This window comes from Camelus dromedarius, chromosome 2 (assembly GCF_036321535.1).
Source record: "Camelus dromedarius isolate mCamDro1 chromosome 2, mCamDro1.pat, whole genome shotgun sequence".
Taxonomy (NCBI): Eukaryota; Metazoa; Chordata; class Mammalia; order Artiodactyla; family Camelidae; genus Camelus; species Camelus dromedarius.
This window is the reverse complement of record NC_087437.1, coordinates 118,619,269-118,647,266: the sequence shown is the minus strand read 5'-3', so window position 1 is coordinate 118,647,266 and position 27,998 is coordinate 118,619,269. Positions and strand designations below refer to the sequence as shown.

Below are 27,998 nucleotides of genomic sequence, written 5' to 3'. Positions count from 1 at the left end.
CGTTGGAAGTATTATTTATTCAAAGAAATCAAACTCTTTTATCTCCTTTTCAATGGTATACATCCCAAATTAGTGGAATATACAGGTATAAAAATAAGACTATTGTAGAAAATTCCACTTTTGAGGTACGTAACAGTTTGGATACTGGTCAGCAGCTCAGGTGGCATCTTCTAAAGTGGAATGAAAACCTCTGTACTCCAGCTCTTGGTCCTATTACAACTTCAATTTAAATTAACACGATATACTAAAAAATAGAGGAAAATTCCAAAGCATTTTCAGAAATACAAGTTACACTTAAGAATTGTGTGTTAAGAATGTAAGTCCGAGATACACACATAAAAGACATTTTCCAAAGCACTACTTTTAGCTTTTTTTTTTTTTTTTTAAGAGTACAAGGTTTGCAGCTTTTCAGCCAGTACAATTAACACTGCCAGTGCAGAAATTACTCTTTTTGAGAAAAAAATGAGTGGCTTCTTTAAGTGACTGAACAAAGGGATTTTAAACTTTAAGTATATTTAAGTGTGTGAATCAACACAAATAGCAGGAAATACAACATTCTAGATGACAAAAAGTCATCTTTCATCAGCACATGGTAAATCTCATCCATTCTTTTCCCTCTCATTGTACCAATTCCAACCCTAAACAGAATTTGCAGCCTCACTGATGAGAATGTATAACGTTACATCCGCAATCAGTAAAATGAGAAAAAAACAATTCCAAGTCTGTTACCACCAGCAGCAAAGAACACAAAATAGTACAAGAGACTGGAGTCATGGAAGTTTATTTTTGGTGACTTTCATTACAAATCAATAGATCCTTCATTAGCTTTGCTTATTTTTCTGTTTCTCACAAAGACAATTTTTTGGGAATGTGAGGCTCATGGGAAATTTTATTTCAACAGGTGAAATGACACAAGCTGAAAACTTACACCCGGGAGCTTTCAACTCCACCCACATGTAGCGTGTGACAGAGGAAAAGACAAGCCCTTTTGGAGACATTTGCCTTCTCATGCTCTCCTGACCCATGCCTGCATCCTGAGTAAAAATACAAATATGACAACCGAAGTGCGGAAATCCCATGGGAAAACCTCAATGTCAGATTGGGCCAGGTTGCAAAGACTTCCAAGATTTCGTCTCCTTTTTGTGGTATCAGTTGTATGACAGCTGTACTCGACTTACTCAAAATCATATTTTATAAATCTATAGTTTGTAATTACATCATTTATAATGATAAATCTCCATTGGCAAAATACTCGACTCAGACTGATATGAGCGGGTACCTCTGTGTGCTGTGCACAGTTGAGACTTCACCCAGTTGATCTGACACAAATAACTCTCCAGCTGCGGAGAGAGCCGCCCACTTCTCACCCCTGCTCCCAGGGCACAGGCACTCTCCGACCACCAGGGATCTAGAGGCGAGACAGACATTTCACCCTGACACCCTTTCCGGGATCCTGAGATGCTAACTGGACATGTCAGGAATCACCGGCTCATCAGCGACGCCCCAACAAGCACCCGAAGGCTTCATGGGGCACGTGAAGGCCCTGGAGCATCAAAGATCAGGCGCCCAGAGTCGCTCGTGCTGTGGCTGTACGTGGGTCTATCAGGAGCCTTCATGTGCCTCGTGCCAGCCTTCAGGCACCCGGTGCCCTGCAAGAGCACGTGTGCTGTGCAGACACACAGCACGACGCGGTTTAGGAACACTGGGCACCTGTGTGCCTCCTCTGGCTCTGAGAGCCCAGAGAGCGGAGGGACTGGGAGGAAGCACTGTGCTGACTGGGTGATGTCGTGTCCTTGAGACATTCGTGCTTATTAACTCCAGAATCTGCTGCGCGCAGAGGTTTTGCAGACACACTGCAGCACCAGGACGCCTGGCTGTGCGCCCACGTCCACATTCCACAAGGCTGCTGACTCGGGGCATCGGGCTGCCTCCACCCGCCCCGGGAAAGGCACTCTCACCAACCCAGGGCGCAAGGCCAAGGCAGGGGCTTTGCGTTCATGGCTTCACGGATTCTAATTAGGACCGGTGTGCACTTGGGGATGGCGAGGACCACGAGGACACTGTGCACAGGTGCTCAGAGGGGATAGTGGTGCCCCGCGGGAGCCTCCCGCTGTTCCTGAAACTCTTCTTTCTGGAAGCGCCCCTGACAAAAGGCGTCCCGGAGGAGTGCAGTCAGGAAGCTGCCGGACTCTAGGTCGGCGGGCTGGCCAGCAGGCCGGGTGGGAACGGCTGTCTGAGCTCCCTGGAGGCCGCGGTCAGGAGCACTTCCCCGATGCTCAGATCCCAGGCTTGGTCAGCTCCTGACCCTGCCCTATGAACTTCCCAGGTCACAACCTTGAACCCGCAGTCTGAGAACAGTGCCCTGCTTGGGAGCTCAGGTATCTCTAGTTTTGTTAGAACAACAGAAGTGACAGCTGCAAAGAACGTTTCTCTTAGACAAATTATAACTCCTGAGAGGTTCCTTTGGAAAATTCCTCACGAGGCGGCCGTGCCAAAAACTTGGGGAAACGACTTTCCAACGTCCTGGGATGTCCTCAGTTTGCCCAGACCTCAGCAGTCATCTGCTGACCAAGGGATATGGCTTCTGACCCCATCTCCCTTCCCAGGTTCTCGAATTTTCCAAGTCCCAACCATCACCTGCTCTTCCTTGAATGAACCAGTCTTCCTCTGGCAACGTAAGGGTAAGGGGCCACCTTTTCTCACTTTGTCCACGACCGGGTCATCTGGCACACGACGCCAGCTTGAATGTTCTTGAAGTTTGGCATCTGAAGCAGTGTCAAAATAAATCACATCTCCAACGGATCCAGCGACGTCCAGGGTGAAAGAAATGTGAGGATTCCTGACATTGAAGCTCCTTTTCCAAAAGAGCTAATCCTGCTGATTTTGTTAAGCACACTTTTGACTATATTTTTATTTTCCCTCCCCACTCTCAAAACATATTCTTCCACCTCACTATTTAACTGGTTGACGGCCATAAGTTCAAATCTGAAATTCTTAAAACCCACTAGAAATGTGCACAGTAACTTCTGTTGTGTGCCAGTTTCTTGGCACCAGACATCTAGTCTCTCTCTTGGCAAAACCCATAATTTTACATTTTATGATGTTTAGTTGTTTTCCCTAAAAAAGAAAAAAAAAATTGTAGTGGCAAGTTTTTCCTCAGAACAGTTCTGTAATCAATTCTAGTAAGTTTGTGCAAGAGAAAAACTCCCTGGGATTCCACCCAATTATTTGGTTTCTACTAATAAGGATAAAGTCTGGGGAACTTGATTATTATTGTTCATGGAACAGGCTGCTGGGCAGTGATTTATTTCAATGATATGCAGTGGCACATGGCCAGAACTTGGAACTGAACATGCTCGGCAGCCCCACCAGTGCAGGAGTGGGGGGACCTGGTTAGAGGCACTTAACACGTTTCCATTTGAGAGGAGAATCTATTAAATAAAGAAATAATCCTTCCTCTCCTCTTAAAGGAGATAATAGAACCCTCGAATCAAAACTGCTTTGCAAAATCTATTACCCAAAGCTCTGAGGAGTTAATGCCGCATGGCTGTGAGTTACTTTCATCGTTTTCAACCATAACTGACCCCAAATTTACTTCCATCCCAAACCGCTGCATTTCACAATGAATCAGATTTAAAAAAAAAATCCTTTCCAAAAGTTTGGGAGTCAGCTGTGTTCAGGGAAACGTTCCCTGCCGTCACATACAAGGAATCTGTTCTTTAAAGCCAAGTACTTGTTTTTGGTTATAAGGAAGATGAAACAGTATATGGTAGATGCCAGATGATCTGACACCAATGACTTGTGGTGCTTTTAAATTCCAGAGGAATAAACAGAATCAATCCCCATCACGTTTCTTGCTACGCTTCATAAACAGTTTTGGTTCCTGAAGAAAGGATTTCATTTCGGGCTTCTGAATAACTTATCAAGAATATAAAGCATCAGCCTATTTTAAAAAACGATGGTTCACGTAGAAGCATCCATTCCCATCAGAGAGCTGACAAGGTTCTGACAACAGCCTAATGCAAAGTTGCATCTTTCAGGAGAGGACCATCCTCAACACCTTCCACGGTGCAGGGTAAAATCAACACCCCCCAAAGGACTGCTGCCTCCTTTCCTGCTCAAAGCAAGCCTCCTTGAAGCTAGGCCAAGCTAAGTGTCAATTCACGTAAGTGGAGGAGGTGGGTGTCACGAACAGGGCTTTGACTCAAAGTCCAATTTTCAGCAGCAAAGCATGCCAGGAGAATGTCCCGCAGTCAATTGTCTGTTTCATTCTTGTTTCTAAGTTATGCTTTTGTAATTTAAGTCTTTCCATTAAAATGTCACATCCAATGACACTGGAGATGAAAAGGTAGAGAAATCTGATACGAAATACAGAGCATCAGCACAAACTCCATTCAAATACCCAAGCTTGAAAGCAACCCTGCTGTTCTCAGATACTCTGGGCACACTGCCGGCTTAGTGTGCTGTAACAGGAACGCTCCCCGGCTCGGACACTGCATCCGAGACGATGAAACAGAAGACGCCCACGTGAAGAAATGAGCAGCAAAACTAACCGGGTCATACCTGCAATTCCCTCCTTTTATTTCGGGGGTTTGGATTTTTTTCAGAGCAACAGGAAGGCACTGTCTAGGGGTGTTGCCTTCACTGTTAGGTCAAGTGGCCCACAAAATGGGAGCCCAAGAGAAACCAAGACGGCGAGGAGAAAACTGGACTTCCAGAGGTTTCTAACTCTGAAATGTATTTTGGAATTTTTACCTCGCAAATGGCAGAGACCAGAAGTGATGATGAGGTTCTGATAACAGAATGTCCTGCTCTCATCCAATTTCAAGAGGGCGTCCCCGCCATGGCCACGCCTGAACTGCATCTTGAACACACCAGATTCGTGTTCTAAGATGCAACGCAAACCTTCTCCACAAGAATCCCACAGATTCTTGTGGCTGCTGGAGAGTCTGTGAGGACACCACGACACACATCCATGGCTCCACATCTCTTGGGCACAGTCATGCATTTCTCAATACGGAGGTGACCTGGGGGGACAGTGAGCAGGGCAGGTGGCTAGAATGTCCATATGGAACCTGCTTTGAACACAGATAACACTCCAGCCAGAGGAGACACCTCCTAGTTAGCCCTTCCAGTGGGACTGGATGATACATCCAGCCCATTCCAACAGCAATGCAAAGGGAACACAGCGAGAAATGGGATACTGGCTTTAAACCCTTCTTCTAATGACATCAAGTTAAAGGCTTCTGCTTTTCTTGGCCAAAGACCTCAAATAAATGACGGCAAGGGGGGCGTTCCCCAGATAAGGGCACCATTGCACACCCAACTTGTCCCAAAGACTGAACAAGCCAAAGGGAAGCAGCAGGCAGGTCAGCTGCTTGACAGGCTTGGTTAGGCTGTTTCAGACGGGTGTGCCTGAGCCTGGGCGGGGGTTCAGGAGATGCAGCACATGGTTTCAAAGCACAAGGACAAGCAGAAGCTCCCCCACATCCTCTGCACGTCGCGTGCCTCCCGTCCTCTGAGAGCTGGTCGGAAGAACAGGCATTCGGGCCTGTCTCTATTTCCCGAAAGAGTAATAAGCAACCTGCCTTCAGAGAAGACTTGGAAAGAGGGACGAGCTAAGTGAAATAGAATTTGCTTTTTTCTCCTTAAAAGCAGTGTTTATTCACTTTAAGTGAAGAGCAAGCACATGTGATGATAACCGCCTGCTGACAGAGCTGCTCCAGGCCGACGTGTGGTCCGCACCGGGGACGTCTCGCCTGCTGGAACCAGGCTGCTGTTCGGCGAGGGCAACGGCTGGAACCAGGCTGCCTGTGCCCCCCGCCCAGGCACAGGACCCCGGGCAGAGGCTCAACAGAGGTAGTTTTTGCTTTCATACCCACAATGCTATGGAAGTACTGAGTACAAAGGAGAAGGTTTCCTCCCCACTCAGAGGCTTTCCATCTTCAGAAGAGGCTGGTGAAGACGTGAGTGATTCTCTCTTCCTAGTGGACTCCAGCTCCTGTTCAGAGCGCAGACACACCCAGAAAGGGAGCCTGCCACTCACTCTTTTTCTGACTCAGAAGGGGACAGGATGGTTAGATCATCCAGCCCCAGCCTTCTCCTGCCATCTTACTGGGAGCCTTCTTGTACCGTCCTGACCCAGGTTGAGGCCTGGCACAAAACACCCTTAAATGCAATTAATACAAAAAGCTTCCCATTAGTTAAGAGGAGTTATAAACTATATGCACTTGTTTTTTCCCCAGAGGTGGGAAGGAGAAGAGAACTAGCCAAGGCTTGTGGGGTTTTTGTTTGGTTGGGTTTTTGGTGGCACGCCTAGATAGTTTGGCATAACCAGCTACAGAAAGCCTGAAGCTCAATTCACTCTGTTTTGATTAAGAATGAGGTGTCTTTTATTGTCATTTTCCTTGGAAGTAAGGGAGAAAAGAGGAAACTTTAAAATCAAGGATCAAAATACAGTGAACCTGGAAGGCATCTGGGAGCAGAAGAGATTTAAGACTAATGGACACAGGAAGAAACCCTGCCTTATAACCCCTGCCTGCTGCGCCTGAATTTAATTGTCTCCATAGTTGAGTTCAAGGTCGGGTGGGTTCAGCCCTGCTCTTCATTTCCAGCGATGCCGGACCAGAGAGGACTCGTCGTTGACAACCTCGGGGTCGCGGGGGAGATGCCGACACCGCAGCGGAAGTAGCAGCAGGACGATTAAGGTAAGAAGGATGACTCCACACACGCTCATCAGAGCATAGGAGACAATCCACAGAACGGGCTCATTCAAAGGCAGGGCGGGGACGCAGTTGCTGGCTGTGTCGTCTGTTGAGAAAGGCCCAGAAATTTCAGACACCGGAGCACCTGCGATTTCTGAGGAGACAGAAGCGGGGGAAATCCACAGCTATGAAATCAGCAGTCCGCCTCCACCCCACGACAAAAGAGAGAGCCCTTGGCTTTATCAGACCACAGTCAAGTCACATTGGTACCGGGGCTCCAAAGGCCTTGGCACCTGAGCTCGCACCGAGGGAGGTCTCGGGGGCTGTGTGTCTCCAGAGGGTCCGTCCCCTCTGTACGGACTGACAGCCTGCTTCAGGGTCTGCAAGCGCTGAACCCACGTGGCGAAGAGCAACGTGCAGAGGGGCACGTACGCAAGCATCAGGCGCTTGGTGGGGGCTGGCAAGGCCAGAGCGCCGCGCTGGGGGAGGGGAGCGCCGCGATGGGGGGGGGAGGAGCGCCGCGATGGGGGGGGTGCCGCGCTGGGTCGGGGGGAGCACTGTGCTGGGGGGGTGCTGCGCTGGGGGGGGGAGGAGCGCCGCGATGGGGGGGGGCACTGCGCTGGGGGGGGAGCACCGCGATGGGGGGGTGCCGCGCTGGGTCGGGGGGAGCACCGCGATGGGGGGGGGGCACTGCGCTGGGGGGGGTGCCACGCTGGGTCGGGGGGAGCACTGCGCTGGGGGGGGAGCGCCGTGCTGGGGGGGGAGGAGCGCCGCGCTGGGGGGGGGCACTGCGCTGGGGGGGGAGGAGCGCCGCGCTGGGGGGGGCACTGCGCTGGGGGGGGGAGCGCCGCGCTGGGGGGGGGCACTGCGCTGGGGGGGGAGCACCGTGCTGGGGGGGGTGCCACGCTGGGTCGGGGGGAGCACTGCGCTGGGGGGGGAGCGCCGTGCTGGGGGGGGAGGAGCGCCGCGCTGGGGGGGGCACTGCGCTGGGGGGGGAGCACCGTGCTGGGGGGGGTGCCACGCTGGGTCGGGGGGAGCACTGTGCTGGGGGGGTGCTGCGCTGGGGGGGGGGAGCACTGCGCTGGGGGGGGAGCACTGTGCTGGGGGTAGCGCCGCGGTCAGTGCCCGGCAGGGAACTGTGTTGCTGGTGCTTCTTCAGCGGAGATGAGCAAAGAAAAGTAAGGAGAAGAGCAGGAGAGTCTGGAGCAGAAAACTCAGCCGCACTTGCCTGAAGCCTGGGGCTTTCCCCGGGCGGAGTCAACCTGAGCGCATGTCCCGTGGTGGCTTCCACGTTACGCAACACCCTCACAACAGTCTCACCCACACTCCCCCTAGGTTCCAGGACCAGAGGGGTCGGCCTGGCTCCGGGGACCCTTCCCCGCCCCACACTTGTCCTCTGTCACGTCTGCAGTGTACGGAGCACCCAGAAGCAAGAGTGGTAAGTTGGTGCGATACTATGACATAACTGGTAACCAAAAAACATGGCTGCCATCACCTGGTAACTTTTGCAAACAGACTCTAGAAAAACTCTCTTCCTGGGGAAGGAAGCTGAAATGATTTCTTAAAGCAGGTTTGGGGATTACTAGCATTTCATTTGTCTACACTAGACTTAACTGCTCCTTTCAGAAGTATAGAATTTGTTTGGCATCCCAAGTTTTACTTGGAAAAAGAAAAAAGTCTCATGACCCATTTACTCATATTTAATTGCAGAAATGAATATATTTAGGTGCCAGAAAATAACATTGCTAAGCATTTAATTTTCCTGTAACTAAAGCCTCAAGATCCTAAGCCCTGCCAAGTAAGATCCTTTTTTATTGAGGAAAGAAAAAGTGGAAAAAAAAAAAAAAAAAGGAATAGCAGCCTTGAAAATAAGCTTTAAAATGAGGGAAAAGACAAAGTTGATTGCTTTGCAAAGAGGCTACATTTTCTTGCTACAAATGTGGATTTGGTTGATGTGGATGCATGGCTTTTTCTAAAAGTGCTGGAAGAGAAAAGCAGGGACCAGAGTCTGCAAATACCTACGAACAGAGGGATGCTGGCTGTCAGTTAATCTAGACACCCAAGTGCCTACGGCCAGTCAGCAAATGACAGCCCACGGGCCAGATCTGGTCTGCCAGCTCCTTTGAAAATCAGGTTTTCTTGGAACACAGCCACTTTCATTCATTTACATATTTCCTGCGCTTACTTTTGTGCTGTAACAGCAGAGTGGGGCGGCTGTGACAGAGACCATCTGTCTCGCAAGCCTAAAATATTTACTACCTGGCTCTCCATGGAAGAAGTTTGCCAATACTTAGCCTATAGCATTTAACAAACATTTTAAATAACAAAAAATAACCCCACTCTTCTTATCACAAAGGTAATGCATACTTATGGTAGAAAATTTGAAAATATACATAAGGAAATAAAAACCCACTCATAAATTCACCCAACTCAGAAACAGTCAATAATCACATTTCAGACATAATCATTTTCTAGGTATCAATTTTTTAAACAAAGATGGAATCACGTAGTAATGCTGTTTTGTACCATGGCTTTCACTTTATATGTGATAAAAATAGCTCATATCATTTGATTTTCAGCCATGCCACTTCTTTGACTACACAAAAACCGTACTATAGATGTATCAAGTTTGTTTACCAGCTTTGCTTGTGACCATTTATGTGGCTTTCAATATTTCCACCATTATAAACACTGACCTATGAAACATCTTGTATTTAAATCTTTGCCCATATTCTTATTTTTTTCTGAATGAGTTAATAAAGTAAAACCATGGGTCAAAGTACGGTCACTTTTAAGCATCTGGATGTATGCGGACAAATTGCCCATAAGAAAGGCTGAGCCAGTATGTGTGTAACAGGAAAGAACAGATCTGGCTCCGTGTGAGATCTGTCCCTCTGGCTCTAACCCTGTGCCCTGCTTTCCAGGCTTTCTTGCTGGCTCTGCACCTTGTGTGAAAGAGTGTTGCCTTTAGCCTGAAATACACAGACAAACCATTAAAAAAAAGACCTAAATCAAACTTCTAGAGATTCAACACTGCATTAGGGGAGATGAAAAAACACACTGCATCGTGTTAATAGCAGATAATACACCACAGAAAAAAAGATTAGTGAACTTGAAACCGTAACCGTAGGAACTACTGAAATGAAACACAGAAAGAGCAAAATACTGAAAAAAATAGAAAACCAGTAAACTGTGGGACGACTGAGAGTAATCAGAGAGCCTAAATGAGAGGAAGGGATGGGAGACAGAAAAATACTTAAAGAATAACTAAAAAATTTCCAAATTTGATAGAAACTATAAACCCATGGATTCACACGGCTCAAGGAACCCCGAGCACAAGAAATACGAAGCAGACTACACCAGTGAATTGCTGAAAGCCAGGGATAAAGGAAACATTTAAAAGCAGAGAGAGGAAAAAAGACATATGTACAAAAGAACAAAGAAAAGGATTACAGAAGATTCCACATCAGCAGTAAGACAGTTATAAAACCATGGAGCAAGATGTTTACTGGGAGGAGAAACCCTGCCAACCTAGAGTTCTATACCCAAGCAAAACATCTTCCAGAAGTGAAGACAAAGATGTCTTCAGACACACATAAGTGGAAAGAATTCATCACACGCACGCGCGCACACGCACGCGCGCGCGCGCACACACACACACACACACACACAGAAATAGTACTCAGTCTTAAAAAAGGATATCTTGCTATTTGCGCCACACGGATGAACCTGGAGGACGATGCTAAATGGCACAAGCCGGACAGAAGGACAAATACTGCTTGATCCACTTACATGTGAAATCTCAAAAAGTTGAACTCGATTCAGAGAGAAGAATGGCGGTTGCTAGGGCCTGGGGTGGGGTTAGGAGGCGATGGTGGTCAAGCACCCAAAGTTTCAGTTGTGCAAGATGAGCAGGTCAGGGGTGTAATGTACAGCCTGGTGACTATAGTTGACAATATTGTATCATACACTTGAAATTTGCTAAGAGGGTAGCTCTTAAGTGTTCTCACCAGCACCAAAAACAGAAAAAGAAAAGCAAAGAAACTACTAAGTATGTGAAGTGATGAATATTTTACTTAGCTTGAGTGTGGTCATCATTTTACAACGTACATGTATATCAAAAGTTCAAGCTGTGCACCTTAAATATACGCAGCTTTTATTTATCAATTATACCTCGATGAAGCTGAAAAAAAAGCGAGCAGGCATCACGGCAGATCTGCACTGTAAATGCGCTGAAGGAAACCCTTCAAGCAGAAGAAAAATGGTATCAGGTGGAAAAACAGATTTATGCACAGAAATGAACACTAGAAGTGGTAACTACGGAGGCAACTGTAAAGCCTTTATGTCTAACTTTAAATATTTAAAAAGATAGCTGACTGATTAAAGCAAAAATAATCACGATATACGGGGTGGTTTGTAAGTCACATCTATGACAGTGACAGCACACAGGACGGGGGAGCAGGGACGCACACTGTGTAGGTTCTTTTACTGTAGGAATCGGTAGATGTGACGAAGTGAAGGTGGACGGTACAAACCCTGAAGCCAATAAAATAACACAGCAAAGAGTCACAGCTAATAAACTCGCCGAGGGGAGCAAAATAAAAATACTCAACTCAAAGGAAGGCAAAAAGAGAGACAAAAGTTGGGGGGGGGGGAAGAAGACATGAAGACAGAAAACAAATAGCAGGCCTGTAGACTTACACCCAACCACACCAATCATTGCATTAAATATAAACATTCTAAACTGGGGATTTGCTAACTTTTTCCATAAAGGACCAGGCAGTAAACATGTTAGGCTCTTTGGGTCACATGCCATTTCTGCCACATATTCTTCTTGATTTTTTTAATAACCTTTTAATAATGTAAAAGCCATTCTTAATTCATATACAGGCAGGCTACATGCCAGATTGAGCCTATGGGCTGTTATTTGCTGATGTTTGGCTTAAACAACCCCATTAAAAAAGAGAGATTGTCAAACTAAACAAAAAGCAAGTCCTGATTTTATGCTGCCTACAAGAAACCCACTTTAAGTATAAATACTCAATTATGTTGAAAGTCATCGGATGGAAAAAGACGTATCAGCCCAATGCTGGTGAAAAAGAAACTGGGAGTGGCTGTGTTCGTATCGGACAGAACAGGTCCAGGACAGAGAGTCCTACCAGATAAACACGGTGATTTCATAATGATAAAATGCTCAGTTCACAAACACATATCAATACTAAATATTTTTGCACCTAATAACAGAATTTCAAAATACATAAAACAAGAATGGTAAAACCGCAAGGAGGAACAGACAAACCCACAAATATAGTCAGATTTCAACACTCTTTTCTCAGTAATAGATAGAACGAGAAGACAGAAAATGCGTAAGGAGATAGACCAGCTGAACGATCCTATCAACCAACCTGACAATTACAGAACACTCCACACACACAGCAGTATATATACACTGCCTGCAAGTGCACACAGAACATTTACCAAGATAGACTGTATCCTGGCAATTACGAATTAGTACAAGTTTCAATACATTTAAAAGTATTCAGTTCATGCTAACTATGTTCTCTGGCAACAGTGCAATTTACACTAGATACCAACAACAGAAAGATAGCTGGAAAATCCCTAAATATTTGAAACTAAAACTATAAAAAACACAGGAGGAAATCTTTGTGTCATTGGGTTAGGCAAAAAATTTCTTAGCTCTGACACCAAAAATCACAATGTATGAAAGAAAAATATTGATACATTTTATTTCATCAAAATTAAGAACTTGTCCTCCTTGAAAGATGACGTGAAAAATCGGAAAAGACTGGGAGAAAACATTTGTGGGTCACGTTCCTGATAAAGGATTTATATTCTGAATATAAAGAATCCCCAAAACTAAAAAAATCAGGGGACAAACAACTCAGTACAAAAATAGGCGAGAAATTCTGAAAAGACACTTCACCAAAAAAGATGTGTGGAATGGCAGTAAGCATGAGAAGATGTGTAAGACCTTCAGCTATTAGGGAAATGCAAATTTAAATTAAACCAAAACCTATTAAAATTAAAAAGACTGACCATATCACTTGTTGGTGAGGATGCAGAGGAACTGGAACTCTCATGCTGGTGGAAATGGAAAATGGTACAGTCAACTCTAAAAACCAGCTTGGCAGTTTCTTAGGAAGTGAAACATACCCCTCTCCCATGACCCGGCCATTTCGCTCTTAGGTATTTACTCAGGAGAAATGAAAATTATGTCCAAGGACTTCTACCTAGCGCTCAGAGCAGCTTTACTTATAATAGCCAAAAATCCTGGAAACAACCCAAAAGTTCAGCAGGTGAAGGGGGGTAAGCCAACTACAACCCAGCTATACAATCGAGCACTGACGCTCAGTAATAAACACGAGTGAACTACAGACGCGTGAAACAAAATGGGTAAACCTCAAAATAACTACTCTGAGGGAAGGAAGTTGGAAAAAGGAATGCACGTTATTCCATTTGTATGAAATTCTACAAAGTAAAAAGTAAGCTATAGTGACAGAAGGCAGATGAGTGGCTACCTGGGTTTGGGGTCAGGGTCAGCGAGGGCTGGGAGGCAGGCAGAGCGAAAAAGGACAAGGACACTGGGCTTGATGAGAACGTATGTCATCTTGTATGTGGGGATGGTTTCCAGGCTGCGCACCTTGGTAAAACTTATCAAATTGTACCCGATAACACAAACTGTTCGTTTTATGCCAATTATATCATCATAAAGCTATTTAAAAAATCAGAAGAACAAATCAAAAAATATGTCACAGACTAACCTAGGTGATACGACTGCATTTCGGTTAAAAAAGAAAAACAAAACTAACCCCAGCCCTGCTGGGTACCAAGTGGAATGCCCAAGTTTACACATGTTGGCATATATGACACACACACGCACACACCTTCCTCAACTTACGGTGGGGTGGCGTCCCAGTAAACCCAAATGTCATTGAAAATATCGTTAATTCAAAAATGCATTTAATACGCCCAACCTACTGAGCATCCTGGCTCAGCCTCGCCTACCTTAAATGTGCTCAGAACACTTACATTAGCCTACAGGTGGGTAAAATCATCTGACACAAAGCCTATTTTATAACAAAGTGCTGACTGTCTCCTGTAATGTATTGAACACTGTACGGGAAGTGAAAAAGAGAATGGTGGTCTGGGTCCAGAACGGTTGTCAGTGTACTGACTGTTCACCCTCCTGATGGGGAGGTTCCCTGGGACCTGCGGCTGCTGCAGCCCAGCCTCACAAAAGCATCAGTCTGCATAGCGCTCATCTGGGAAAAGATCGAACTTCACAATTCGAAGTACAGTTTCTGCTGAATGTGTATTGCTTTCACACCATCGTCAAGTTGAAAAATCGCAAGTCAAACCCTCGTAAGTCAAGGACCATCTGTACAGATATATAAATACAATAAACCCAACAAAATCAAATTTTCTTTAATGTACATGTACTATTTTTATCATCAAGAAAGTTCTGTATTTTGTTTTGAGTTTCTGAAAACTAGGACCAATTTAAAGTTGTCAGACATAATGCATTGTCTGGAAACAAGAGCATTCTCACATTTGCTTACCAGCTACTCAACGCTGAAGGAAAGTTGATTTAAAATTACTTCTGGAGGGTATTTTCTAGAAATGCCACTCACTGGATGGTATGCACATTTATTACATATATTATTAATTCTGTGGTCACAGGACAGATTTTAATTTTTCATAGTGGATCTATTTATGAGAGGCCATGGTGTGCCGTGGCTAAGACCACGGTCCCTACGGTTCAAATGCTAGCTGCCACTAATGAGCTGTGTCATTCTGGTCAAGTAACTTCTTTGCCTCTCAGCTTCCCCATCTGTGAAGATAATAATAGCAGTCTTGTCAATAGACGTTTAGACTTTATACAGTGCCTGGGGTAAGGTCAGTGTTCACTAAGTGTCCGCTGTTAATATACTGTTACTTTAAATTTTCATCAAGGTCTTGGGTTAAAATTTTAATTACGTATTTTCCGTCTTGTCTCCTGGAAGGTCAGGATCATTTGATAATGAATGCCCGGGGAATATATCTCCTTTTACCGACTATAAAAATCATACGGTCAGGTCTTTTGCACCATACCATACAAAATGAAGTGACTTGTCTCCTCGGATGGATTGGGTGGTTCTGAGATGCTTTTTGAGCAGGTGTGGTTTACGTGTAAGAGTGCCCTGGACCCACGGCCACTCTGCTCTGCGACCGTGTGAAGCCACTCACTCTCCCGAGGCACCAGTGTCCCTTTCTGTAAAATGAGAAAGCAGGGCTGCCTAACCTATGTCTTGAAGGGTCCTTGGTTTGGGCATCTTTTGGTTATAATTGTAAGTATATGGCAGAGGCATATCTCTGAGACTCTGTTCTTAACAGCTAACTTTCCTATTTTTAGACATGAACCAGTTGATCCAATTTCAACCTGCAGCAGGGAAAAATTCCCAGTGAGACGACTGTCACAATCCACACTGCATCGCAAGTTGTCTAAGCTGAAATCTACAGTTCTTGGGTGCTAAATGTCTCAATCTATAAAAAGGGATGGATGGTATTTCAGAAGCTTTGGATACATTAAGAGAGAGTTGTCAATTTTTACACTCTATTATTTTCCGAGCTATAGGACCCTCGTCCCAGGCAGCAGAGAGGCAGTTCAAAGTGCTCCTGTCCCCAATATCTGTTCCAGGTATGTGAGACCCAGGTTGGCCAGCTCCATGACACACCTTATTTATCTGGCTCTGGTGTGAGACTAGAATAACAAATGTCCGTAGGAGTGGAGGGTGAGTTGAGGAGAAGCAGGGGCAGCATAAGAGAAGCATCTGGAGATCTTTTTTCAAAATACCCATCACCCTCCCACCCACCACCATTCTTATATACCTTGGCTGAAAAAGGAGGTGAGGATGTAGAACGTGCATCCTTTAAAAAGCTCCCCAGGAAATTCTAATCAAAGAGCTCCCACTCACTGCTCTTCCCCTCACCCTGCTCCAAGCCTTAAAGAGAAGCCTAGTCCTACAAGCTAAGTGTTGTCTGACAAACAGATTATTATGAAAACCAAAATAAAGATACTGGTGGAGAAGGGCAGCCCCCCCAAATTTTTCAAGTGCTGGTTTGTGCAAAGCTAGAACTTCCTCCCACTATAACACATAGAGCTGAGGATAAAACAGCCCTCAATTTTAAATATGTAGCTGAGCCCAGAAATAGTCCCTAGGGGTTCCAATAACCAGAGGATGGGGGGGGGGGCGGTGGACAGAAGACTTGACTCCAGCACCAAGGACAGGGGCGCTAGAGATGGGATGCCAGTGAAGGCTGGCCCAGCAGTGAGGGAGCCAGGAAAACTCTGCCAACAAGGAAGGCGGGCTTTTTCCAAGACCTGAGCAGGGGTGGGAGCTGAGGGCAAGGAAGGCTCTCCCATGAGAAACGGAACCTCCAAACAGACACCTCGAGCATGGCTGGCAGCTAAATTTACACAGTTTGGTGTAGAAATCCTGCACTTCTCATAGTCTGAAACCACTCGACAGGAAAATGCAAAATTGCTTTATAGTAGCATTTTTACAATCCAAACTGCACTGAACTCTCTTGGGTGGGGAAAAAAAAACACTCTTGCTAAAGATTAAGCTCACAACAAAAAACGACAACCAAGTGAGAAAAACATCCCCCACAAGAGAACAGGCATCAGACACAAAAACAAGCAGATTAGGTTTCATAAATGACAGAAAAGACAACAACCTGCTTGAATTATACAATAGCTGTGTTTTATGCGATTAAAAATTCACCGAAATGCCAACAAGTTTTTTTTTTTTAACTAAACCAGCTAATTTGAAAGTTCATAAAGGAAAAGAAAATTAAGAAAGAATAGCACGGAAGTTTTGAATAAAGAAGAATAATGAAATGATTACTTTAAGACATATCAATGGAATAAAATAGGAACTCTAGAATAAATATTTATCTCCCAGTATGGAATTTGGTATGTAATAATAGTGGGGCTTCAAATTAGTGAAGAAAAGATAGATCATTTGATAAACGTTACAGAAATAATCTGGCAGTCACCTTGGGGAAAAAGATTTAATCCATACATTCTATGCCAAGGGAAATCCAACATAAAAGGTCTTAAATATCTCACAAAATAATTTCAGTGAGGACGGTACTGAAAATGGGACATTAAACCCAAGAGCCTTAAAAGACTGATTTATTTAAATGCATGAGAGTAAACATGTTTACACTATAATTCATCATAAGCCAAGTTTAAAAATAATTTATAATTGAAATACGAATTTTACTGTTTTTTTCTCCAAGTGGTTACTTACTCCATTACATAAAGAGAGCCTACAAACTGATACAAAAAACTAATAACCCAACAGGAACAGAAATGGGGAAAAGAGTGGATAGTTCACAGACAAGGAAAAACAAACACCCTTAGATGTATGAAAGGAAACTCAACCTCATCCGTATAAAGTAATGCAACTAAAATTACACTGAGGCAGTCTTCCCCACCTGTCAGATTGGCAAAATCCCCCAAAGCATGACACCACGTTGGTGAGTCTGACTGGAGAAGCAGGCCCTCACATGCCTTAGCGGAGAACTGGTGCGGCCAGGTACAAAGGCGTGTAACCCCGTGCAAGGCCACACGCCACGGTGTCAAGGTTGCAAATGCTCCACCCTTCACCCCAGGAATTCCACTTCTTGGAATCCAACCTAGACGTGTATGTTCTTACTTATGGGCGTATGTAAACGGTGACCACCACAGGGCTGTCATAACAGCAAGATTAGGAACCACTGAAATGTCTATCCATAAGGGTTAGTTAAATAAACAAGGAAACATCCACACAACAGGAGATCATGAGGCTCAAAAAAAACAGTAATGAGGGAAGACTATGTACTTATGTGATTGACTCAGAGAGTGGGGCACAGTATAACTCACTGTGCCTTTCCAATACTGCCCAGGTGCTTTTTAAAATTAAATAAAAAATGATAAAGGAGATAAAGGGAAGCATAAGCCACCACGAAATTATTACAGAACACTACAGAAAAGTAAAACAGTACGTTTGAGAAAGTACAGAATAGTTTCTGGAAATGAACAGCACAGTCTGTGTAATGAAAAGCTCACTGAATAGGTTAAGTAGTAGATGGAATGTAGCTGAAGAGAGAATCCTCCAATCTAAGACGCACCCAAGGAACCTTCACAAGATGCAGCAAAGATACAGAGGAAGGCAGGAACGAAAGGTCAAGGGATGTGGAGGGAATGATGAGACCTCCCCACGTTTACTTCTTCCAGGACATCCAGATGGAGAGACTAGAAAGAATGCGTGTGAGGCAAGAGCGGAGGAGGTGATGGGGAGAATTTCCTAGGGCTGATGGTGAAAACCATGAATTATCAGAATCAGACAGTGAGTCTTGAGCAAGATGAAAAAAGTAAGCTCTATCTAGATACATCACGATGAACGTTCAGAACACCGACAGTTACAATAAAAGGAGTCTCAACAGCAACTGGACAGAAGGAGCACGTTGCCCTTAAAGGTGAAACAGCTGAAACTCACCGAGGTCTGTGCATCAGCAGCTGTGACGGCAGGAGATTAAGGACACAGCATCTTCAGAACACTAAGGGAAGACGGCAGACTTAGATCTGCACGCAGCTCAATTATGATTCAAGAGTTGCGGCAAAATAAAATTTACCTTCCACAGACTTTTATAAAAGAAATCCTAAGGTTCATTCTTCAGCAGAAAGAAAATTGCTGTGTAGTGTAAACAACTTGTTTATCCATTCTCTTTTGGAGGACTGTGGGCTGTTTTTCAGTTTGATAAGAGTCACAGTTTCACGTAATTGCTAAATGAAAGCAGCCTTTCGGTTAGTTTTATGAACAAAGCCGCTTCTGGTCAAGTCCGTGGGTGGTCACGCACATGCATCTCTCCTTTGCACACACCTGAGAGCGACCTTGCTGGGTCACTGAGGACGAGTTTGTTTAACACTAGTAGAAAATGTCATTTTTTTTTCATTCATACTAAACAATTTCAGCAGCTGGGAATCCCTTAACGGAGAATTAGAAGGAGATTCCACAAACCTATCCAGTGCATCATGCTCCGTGGTGCAGTACGATGACTATTCTGATTAAAGTAAGGAAAGAGACAAAAACGTCCATCACCATTTCTATTCAATGTTGCCTCTAAAGGCATCACAGAAGAAAAATAAAAGATACAAAGATATAAACAAAAGATCTAAAATGAGAAATTATTAAAAAAATGTGTTATTTGCAGATCATGACTGCACTGAATTTACAGACGAACTGGTCACGGAAAATCCAGCAACCGTAACGCTGAGCGGTGAAGGCAAACTGACAGCCTGTGCGCACCACCACGGAGCTCACGGGAATTAAGAAGTAGCAAAAGGCCCAAACCAACCATCCCGTGTTCAGTTGTGAGCACTTCTCCACAGGGACATGGCAGACAGCTTTAAGGTGGCCCCCGCCAGCCTGCTGCCTGGTGTGCCCTCCTGTGCAGCGAAGCCGCCACCCGTCTGGCCCCAGGGCTGCTCTGTGAGACATGGGAACAGGGCAGCGGGGACAGCACATCGCCCCTGAGATCAGGTTATAAACACCTGCGGTTCTGTGCTGGGGCTCTGTTGGGCGGTCTCTCTCTCTGGGGTCTCTTGCTCTGGGGCGACCAGTGCCCCACCTTGAAGACATTCAGACAGGCCTGTGATGAGTCCACATGGTGGGAAAAGAGGGCTTCTCCAAACAGCCACGCGAGGCAGCTTGGAGGTGGCCCTTCCAGCCTTCAGGCGGCTGCAGCCTCGCGGGAGACCCTGGGCCGGAACCACCCAGTTAGACTCCCCCTGGACTCCTGGCCCTCAGCACCTGCACAAGGCCCCAGGATGCTTCTAAATTTGGGGTTAATTGTTACACAGCAATAGATTACCAATCCCGGGTACTGATAACCACATAGTGAAATTGTAAGTGCACAGCGATTATGAGAAGAACATACACCAATTTCAGGATAAAGAGTATTCCTGGGGAAGGCGGTGCGATGGGGTGTAAGCCATATTTGTTTTTATTTCTGTGACAAAATTTTGAAGAAAACATGACAAAATGTTAGCATTTGTTAAATCTGGGTGCTCCATAAGTGTGTACACAGTACAGGATTTCTTGCAACTTAAAACATTTTGTTATATAAAACATGTTATAACTTAAAAATAAACACTTTTTAAAAAGGACAAAAAAAGGCAGGGCATCTTTTCCATTGACTCTGGTGCTTTAGAACACAGTCTGGCTCCTAATTGCTGTCCTGAGGGAAGTAATTACTTGAACGGCTAAACAATTTGCACTAAAGAGGAGGCATATCATGGAATATTCCCATCGCCTATGAAACCTAACGTTTAAGTACCCTAACCTTAAACACAGCTTTAAAAAACAGCAACAAAGAACTTGTATAAGAGCACCTAATAGAGGATTCACGATGAAACACAGGGAAGAATGCTGCTTTGCTTGGAGATGCTTAATATTAAACTATTTCCAACAGCAATTCACCCGGGAAACATGCGGTGATTACGCTGTCTGCTGATTTAACTACAGTGGACGCTGCAGCAGCTGTTGCCATAGCACCCTCTGCTTGAGTGGTACTTAACCGGAGAACAGGACTTGTGGGGGGAGTGCTGTAGTTCTTAGATCCTCTGCGTTAACAGAAGGAAAATACTCATAGCTGGGAGCCACAGAGAAAGGTCTCCTTCAGTGATAACCTAACAGACTGAAAGAGTTAATACGCATCTGAAAAGTAAACAGTTACTCGTGACTAAGAAAAAAATGGCAAGCCTCAAGAATGTGGGGAGTCTGTTCACTGATACAAAGTCAAAGAAATCTGCACTGGTATTTAAGAAGATATATTGCAACTTTCCAAATATGTACATGGGGTTGGGTGATTTTATTTACATGGAATATGAACTGACCTAATGTTCCAGATACAATTTTTCCACTTAACATTTCTCTTCTTCTGTTCTCCAAACTGTTATTTTACTTTGTGGGAATAGACAGCGTGTTGGAAGAAGGCTATAAAGCATCACTTAACTGCTTTATTTACCTGGCTCCTATTTGAAGACCACGATTGTGGTAGTTAGAAATAATAACTGAACATACTTCACCTCCCGAATAAATCAGCTGCGATCACCTGGCATCCTGCCTGCACACCCTCCCCTCCCTGGCTCTCCTCCAAACTCCTCAGGTGGTTTTAAATCAGCGAAAGTCTGGTCAGAGCTGAGGCTGCCAGCGCGGTCAGCCGGCATTCCTGCCTGTCCCACAACTCCATCTCATGTTTAGGACTTTTTTCCCATCAAATTCATACTTCTTTTCCTTCACTCCATGGGGGTCTTGGATTTCGCTACAACCCCCAATTTTTGGTTGTCATTTCTTTCCCTGTCTCATTTTTTAAAAATTATTTTTACCTCCTTCACTGTGGTATGGTTCCTGCACAGTAAACTACACACACTTACATATTTCAGATGTATTCTTTGATGCATTTTGACAGATGGACACACCAATGAAACCACTACCACCATGAGGACAGCTAACATTTCCTTCACTCCCCAAAAGGTGCAATTTTCAAATTCCCAATTTATTAATTCCCCTTTAACCCTGGTACTTTTTTTTTTTAATGGAGCTACTGGGGATGGAACCCAGGACCTCGTGCATGCTAAGCACACACTCTACCAGTGAGCTCTACCCTCCCCCAAGTATCTCACGTTTCTTAATGGTTCTCCCCCTTAGCATGGTACCAGCACGGCTTTGGGATTTCCTTCTGTTCCTGACCCCAAATCCAATGTCCTGGGATGCTTTCGGGCCTCTGAAACCCCACCTTAGGCGCCGCAGCCCTCCCCGCTTCCCCCTGGGTGCTCTTTCTCCACTCCCCCCACAATTCCGTCTCCTGCACTTCTGTGATTTGCCTTTTCCTCACTGGCTTGGGCTGTTCATCAAAGGACCTGATCCTCCCACTAAACCGTGTGCTGTGTCAACACTCCACTTCAAGCATGCTGCTAACTCTGCAGGCATTTCCAGGTGGACGGGGGTTAACCGTCCTATCAACTTTATTGGTCTCTCCTGGTTTCTCTGGAGATCCACCTAGTCTTCCAGCTGGACTTTGCAGAATAACACTGCTGGGTCACCCTCATACCATCTCTCCAAAAAAAATTCCATGGGGGCAGGAGGGATAAATTGGGAGTATGGACTGAACAGACGCACACTGTTGTATACAAAACAGCCAAACAGCAAAGGTCTACTGTGTAACACAGGGAACTATATTCAGTATCTCGTCATAAGCTATAGTGGAAAAGAATCAAAAAAGAATATATATACCCCCCCACACACACACACACCAGACATACGTATAACCCAATCACTTTGCTGTACCCCTGAAACTAACACAGCACTTGCAAATCAACTGTGCTTCAGTTAAAAGAAAATACTGTGAGAAGAACAGGCTCCTTGTTCTCATTATTTCAGGACTTCGGGAGATAACAATGACAGGTGTTTACTTCTTATTTCTCACAGAGGCTATTATCTTTGAGGAAAAAGTACACACAGCTTATCTATGAAGTTTCTATTTATTCATCTTGCTTTCACTGTCAGAAACCTGAAATTCATCCCCAAGGTCCCACAGAGTATTTTCACTGCTGGTATGAAGTGCCGTTTTAAGTTTAATGTGAGAGATAATTGTAATAACTAACGTTTATTGTGTATTTGCCATGTGCCAAGCACTGGGCTAAAAGTTTGCCATGGATCGAGGGAAATACAACATTATCAGAGACCGGCCAGAGCGATGCTTTGCCACACAGCAAAGAGACGGAGCCTGGTCAGTTTCAACAGGGGGCACAGGTCCCGGGCCAGTGGCTCCTTCCCATCGCTGATGCAGGGCAACTGTCCTATGTGCGCCCTTCTGGTGTTGCCGGGGAAAGACCCTAACCCTTCCCCACAGCATCTAGGAATACTGAGAGCTGGGGGCCTTTGACATTCATGCTTCAGCAGAACAGAGGTACACTCACTGCACCTAAAACAGAAACCACAGTCCCACCCAAAGTGATGAACCCAGAACAGGCTGTATGGCTTTTCTCTCTCGGTAGGGCGGTATTCCAGCCCAACGCTCACTCTTACGTGGCTGAATGGAGGCTGAAAATTGCGTGCACGAGGCTGCCTTTCACAGCAATAATGATGTATTAATATTGGTTAATTTACTGTGACAAATATACCGTACAAATATAAACTGTTCTATGGGAAATTGGGGGTGGGTGTATGGGAACTTTGCACTCTTAACAATTTATCAGTAAATCTAAAACTATTCTAAAATTAAAATTTTAATTCAAAAACAAACAAACAAGTTTGCCATGGATCATTCTCGCCCGTTCCTCTCTGCAATCCCATGGTACATTTTATTGATAAGACTAATCGCTGATCGCAGGTATGACGAAATAACTCAGCGACAACTGATTTGTCCCTAAGAGTTGCTTACACCTGGCATGAAGCGCCCTCGTCGGGCCTCCCCGCCCGACGCGAGCATCGCTCACCTGCACAGGGGCTGGCTGCAAAGCCCACCCGCTTCCGAGCTCTGTCAAAGACCACGTAGAAGCCCTCCATCACTGTAGCACCGATCACCAGCGCGTTCGTGGACGGCGAGATGCCGAACCGGTAACATTCATAATTCAGGCCAGCCCCCATCATGGGCTGGATGTAAAGCTGTTTAGAGGGAAAGAGGAAACAAGAAACACGAATCAGGCAGTGTCACAACACCGTTGGGGCTGCAGTGTGCTCAGACTCTCCAGGGCGCCCTGGGTCACCTGCCTCACCTGTAAGCATCAGAGAACTCCAGGGCTCTGTCCTCCCCTGTCTTCCCTCCCCAGGACCCAGCAGCCCCACGGCCCTCTGCACCTTCCCCGTGCACTGTCTCCAGTCGAGACCTTTGCTGCCATAGCTGTAACTTTTATGTCCACCTGCCTACTCGCCCCTCAACTGGCATCTCAAAGGTAACATCTGAAAACCTGAACTCTGGAAATCCCCTGCCCCCACCCAGATCTGCTCTCCTCTCAAGGTCCTGTGTCTCAGTAAGTCCATGACTCACCCAGTTACTCAGACCCCAGGGCACTGGTCAGTAACTCTTACCCTACCTCAAAGCCCTGGCCAGAGTCTGCAGGGCTTCCTCTGAAACTGAACCTGAATCTGACCACACCTGCCATCTCCATCGCTGCTCCCCTGGTCCTCTTCTCTCAGGAGCTACTGCAGGGGCCCCTAAGTGGCCCCAGGATGCCATCTTTTCAAAGTGATCATGTCACTTTCTGCCAAAGAGAATTTCCCAAGTAGGCAGCATGACAGAGGTAGGGTGGTTTCCTCAGTAAGAGAGAGAGACCATCACAATCAGAGAGGATGCAGCATCACCAGAGGAGGAGTCTGACCCGTGCGGGGACCATTTCTGGCACGTTCCATGCAGTGTTCAATACACACAGGGTGTGGCCCTTGAGATTCCCCTAGAAGCAAAAGTCTTTGGGGAAATGAGTCAAAACTTAAAGCAATCAGCGGGCAAATCAATTATCATGTCAGGAATAAAAATCTCTGTTTAACAGCCAAGTGTTCAAAGCTAGGCAGTTAGGAGAACAGAGTGGCTTAAGAAGACAAAATGGCAAATATTTTTTTAAAAAGTTAAAAAAAAAATAAAGTGCAAAATAAGTAGGAAAAAGGGACATTCTTGTAATGATTAGTCCTAAAGGGCAAAAGCATCAAGAAAGACTTGGAGGAAAAAGCTGAGATTCGCCAAGCAGCCAAGAATTCTAGGACTTGCGGCTGGAGGGTGAGGGGTGGTGGTTTTGGGGGGAGCAGCAGGGAGGGGCTGCCCTGTGATGACCGAAGGAGAGGATGCTGTGTAGGGGGCAAGGTGAGGATGGGCCTGGCAGGGCAGAGCGCTGGGCATCAGGACTGGGAAGCACAAGAACAGTAAATCTGAGCAGAAAAGGCAACCAGGCGTTGTGCTGCAGAAAAGGTCTGCGATCAAACTGACACACGAAGAAGATGACGGTCATTGCACTTGCCACTCACAGGGAGATGAGCAAGGACCCACTGGGGCGGAACCTGGAGTCATTGGTCCCCACTGGACATCAAGAAGCGGCCATATCCAGGGGCCGGTTCCAGTGGTTAGAACCCTGCACTGACTGGCACATCTGCCTGTCAACCCCTCTTCAAGACAAGGGCTCATTCTAGTCTTCATTGTATCCTTGGCACCTAGTACGTGCTGGGTGCACAGTAGGGCCTCAGTAAACATATGCTAGATTGATGAATGATGCCAAGCTTGGTCGGTGTGATGAAACAGACAACTGCTCCTGAGGGTCAACATCAACCAGGGTAAGGTGGCAGATGTACTCAGCTGCCGCCGAAACATGTGCACTTCGGGCTCTGTAAGCAGGGACCAGGTACGTGTGCGCGCACACACACACACACACAGACACCACCTCTGAGTGAACAAATTTCATAATAAAACCCCCCAAATTGCCAAATACAACGCAACCAATGACACTGATGCAAACACCATGCAAACTGTTTGTATCTTTCCCCCGTCCTCTGTGTGTCCTCGCTGACTTCCAATAAAAATTCCAGACTGCAAATTCTGCACCACGACGGGAAAGCTTCAGTGTTGCTGGTTCTCAGAATAAAAATGCCTGCCTTAAAACCAAAATAGCACAAAGACACAAAGCCGTGGTACTGAGACTGAAACTATGTTACGTTTTTAGGATTATGTGGAAAAAACCCCCAGAATCTGCCTGGGGGCTGGGGCTGGGGCTGGGGGCTGCGTTTTTAAACAAGTCAAACAGGATTCAGCCCATGTGTTTTGGGCAAATAGTGCAGGGGCAGAGACACTGTGTCTTTCGTCACGGCTCTTCTGGGCACTAGCAATCCTTGGTCCGCCTACTGCTGCTGATGCCCGAGTGCTTCTGGGCAAGGGCCTTGTTCTAAAACGCTGGTGATAAGCAGGCCTGATCGTTGCCCTGGATGCTAGGAGGGCTTCAGTCGGGCGGAAGTGCGGTGCTGGGAGGGCGCCCGCAGCACTGCCCCCGTGGGGTATCGCTGGGGATGCGGAGCTGGTGGGCTTCTCCCCAGGTGATGGTTCACAACTGCCTGTCACGATGAATAAGAAATCAGGAAAACAGAGGGGAAAGCAGATTTTTAAAGACTGAAAATGTGGACATGTCAAAGTCAACCCAAAAAATATCTACAGTCTCATAAGTGAGAACAGAACTGGATTCTTATGCAGAGATATGCAAATTAAATGCAAAACTGCCAACCCTCCCTCATTATACGGTTACACTCACCCAGTGCTCGTCCTAAAAGGGGCTGACGGTCCCCAGTGAACCTTCAGCTCTGATGGCTGCTGCCTGCCCTGGACGTAGTAACTGATCTCCCCCTGAACGCCTGCCTCCTCCTGCTTCTTCTGAGTCCCTGCCTCCGCTGACCAGCACACATGCCATTTACTCTCCAGTCCACAGTCACCTGTGTCCTCAGGCTGGGTTGTAACTTCCGTTACAAACTATTGATGAAATAATGTCCACATTTTGCTCTTTGACTGACCAAAATTTAATCACCAAGAGCACATTATTTTAAAGATGCTGAAAACACATCACTCTAATAACATCACTCTATGCTGGGCTGTTCATCCAAGGATACTGCAGGCTTCCAAAAATGCCTTTGGCAGGGATTACTATTTCTCCTTTACAGTTAAAGAGACAGACAGAAAGGGCTAAGTGATTTGCTCAAAGTTACAGTGTGAGTCAGGAGCAGTGCTGAGAATATAACTCAAGCCTCCAGCTCTCAGCATATGTGTCCTCTGTTGGGCTGTATTTCTCCTAAAGCTTTCAATCCTTTCCCCAACAACTCTCCATTTCTGGAACATACTTCACCCATAAAGTTGAGAACAGGGAAGAGGCAATATTATCATTTACCTTTTTCTTCCAAAATGGTTCCTCCCTCCCTATCCCCCAACCCCACTCCTTTATCCCAAATTCACCAAACTGCAACCAAGACACATTGCTCTCCCACAAACACCATCACATGGCTGTGTGAGGGAAGGAAATCTCATGACTGTCATCTTCAAGGAATTAATAATTTAATGGAGGAAGAAATAAAAGTGTATGTGTGTGTATATAAAGAAAAAAGACGTCAAATGAAAAAGGCAACAGCATAAAATTATACCCTAAAGATACGATTCCACGCCAGAAGAGTAAACTAGGAGACACGCATTATGACTTTGAAGGGCGAGCTCACAAATGGGTCATTCTCCTCAGCGGATGTTCAACAAAGAGGGGTTGTTTGAATTGGGTCTTAAAGGATGGGAAGAATTTAGACACGCAGATGGAGTGGGGAGGAGACAGCATTTTAGGCAGAGGGGTTGGTGGAAGCAAAGGTTAGGAGATGGAGGCGGCACCCAGAGCTGGAGAACAGCCACCAAGAATGGACGGTCAAGGGCAAGCAGGAAATATGTTGGAGAGCCAGGAGGGATCCCGTGAGGTCACTGAAAGCCACACTGGCCAATGAGGCCTCCGGGGTTTAAGGAGCGGGGCTGAGCGTGCTGCAGCTTAGGAAGATGAATCTGGGAATAGTTTCAAAAGGAAGAGGGGGGGTGGCATGCATGGAGGACACACTAGAGGGTCCTGAAATGGTAGTGGGTGGGGGGCATGGAAATGGAAAGGAGGGGGATGGAGTGAGACGTGTGACTCAAGAAGATGGAATTTGGTCTATTTGACCAGATGCTTAGGATGAAGGAGGAGTTGATGATCTACTGAATATGGAGAAAAAAAAGTCATCTCTGAGAATCCAGTTTTAATCTTCACTTAGAAATAAATCAGAACTAAACATATATGGGTGTGACTGTAGATACTGCAAAAATGTGCTCAATTCTTTATGTTTCTGTGGACCCACACCCTTGTGATGTGACTCTGCAGTTCTTTCCATGGAGGGGCGGCATCTATCTTCTCACCTTGGGAGTCTGGGCTGCCCTCGCCTGATTTTGGAAACACCATGTAAGAGATGGTGGCCAGTGCCAGGTCTAGACTTCAGGGACCCCTGTGTGTTTCTTCTTTCTCCCAGGACTCTCCCAGCACTGTGCGAGCCAGCCGGTGCATGATGAGAGCCAATGGCCCCATCACGCTATCAGCCGAGCCACCAGATATGCAACTAAGGCCATCTGAGACCATCCTAAACCGAGACCAGCCTATCCCTGGCCAACTACCAGCTGCCCAGAGACATGTGAGCAAGCCCACTGAGGCCAGCAGAC

General features: G+C 45.8%; 1 protein-coding gene across 2 annotated transcripts in view; it reads right to left on the bottom strand.

Moving 5' to 3' along the window:
- The window catches only part of BACE2 (beta-secretase 2), an 82,280-nt gene continuing 54,282 nt past the window's right edge, over positions 1 to 27,998 (bottom strand). Inside the window, exons 8-9 of one of the 2 annotated variants that reach the window (XM_031459838.2) lie at positions 23,254 to 23,422; positions 1 to 6,858 (exon numbers count right to left, since the gene is read on the bottom strand). In XM_031459838.2, the coding sequence (XP_031315698.1) occupies positions 6,605 to 6,858; positions 23,254 to 23,422 (423 nt within the window). In that variant the 3' untranslated portion in view covers positions 1 to 6,604. Of the gene's footprint in view, positions 6,859 to 23,253; positions 23,423 to 24,464; positions 25,847 to 27,998 lie in introns of those variants that run through there. The other variant, XM_064476068.1, reaches the window with a different exon arrangement.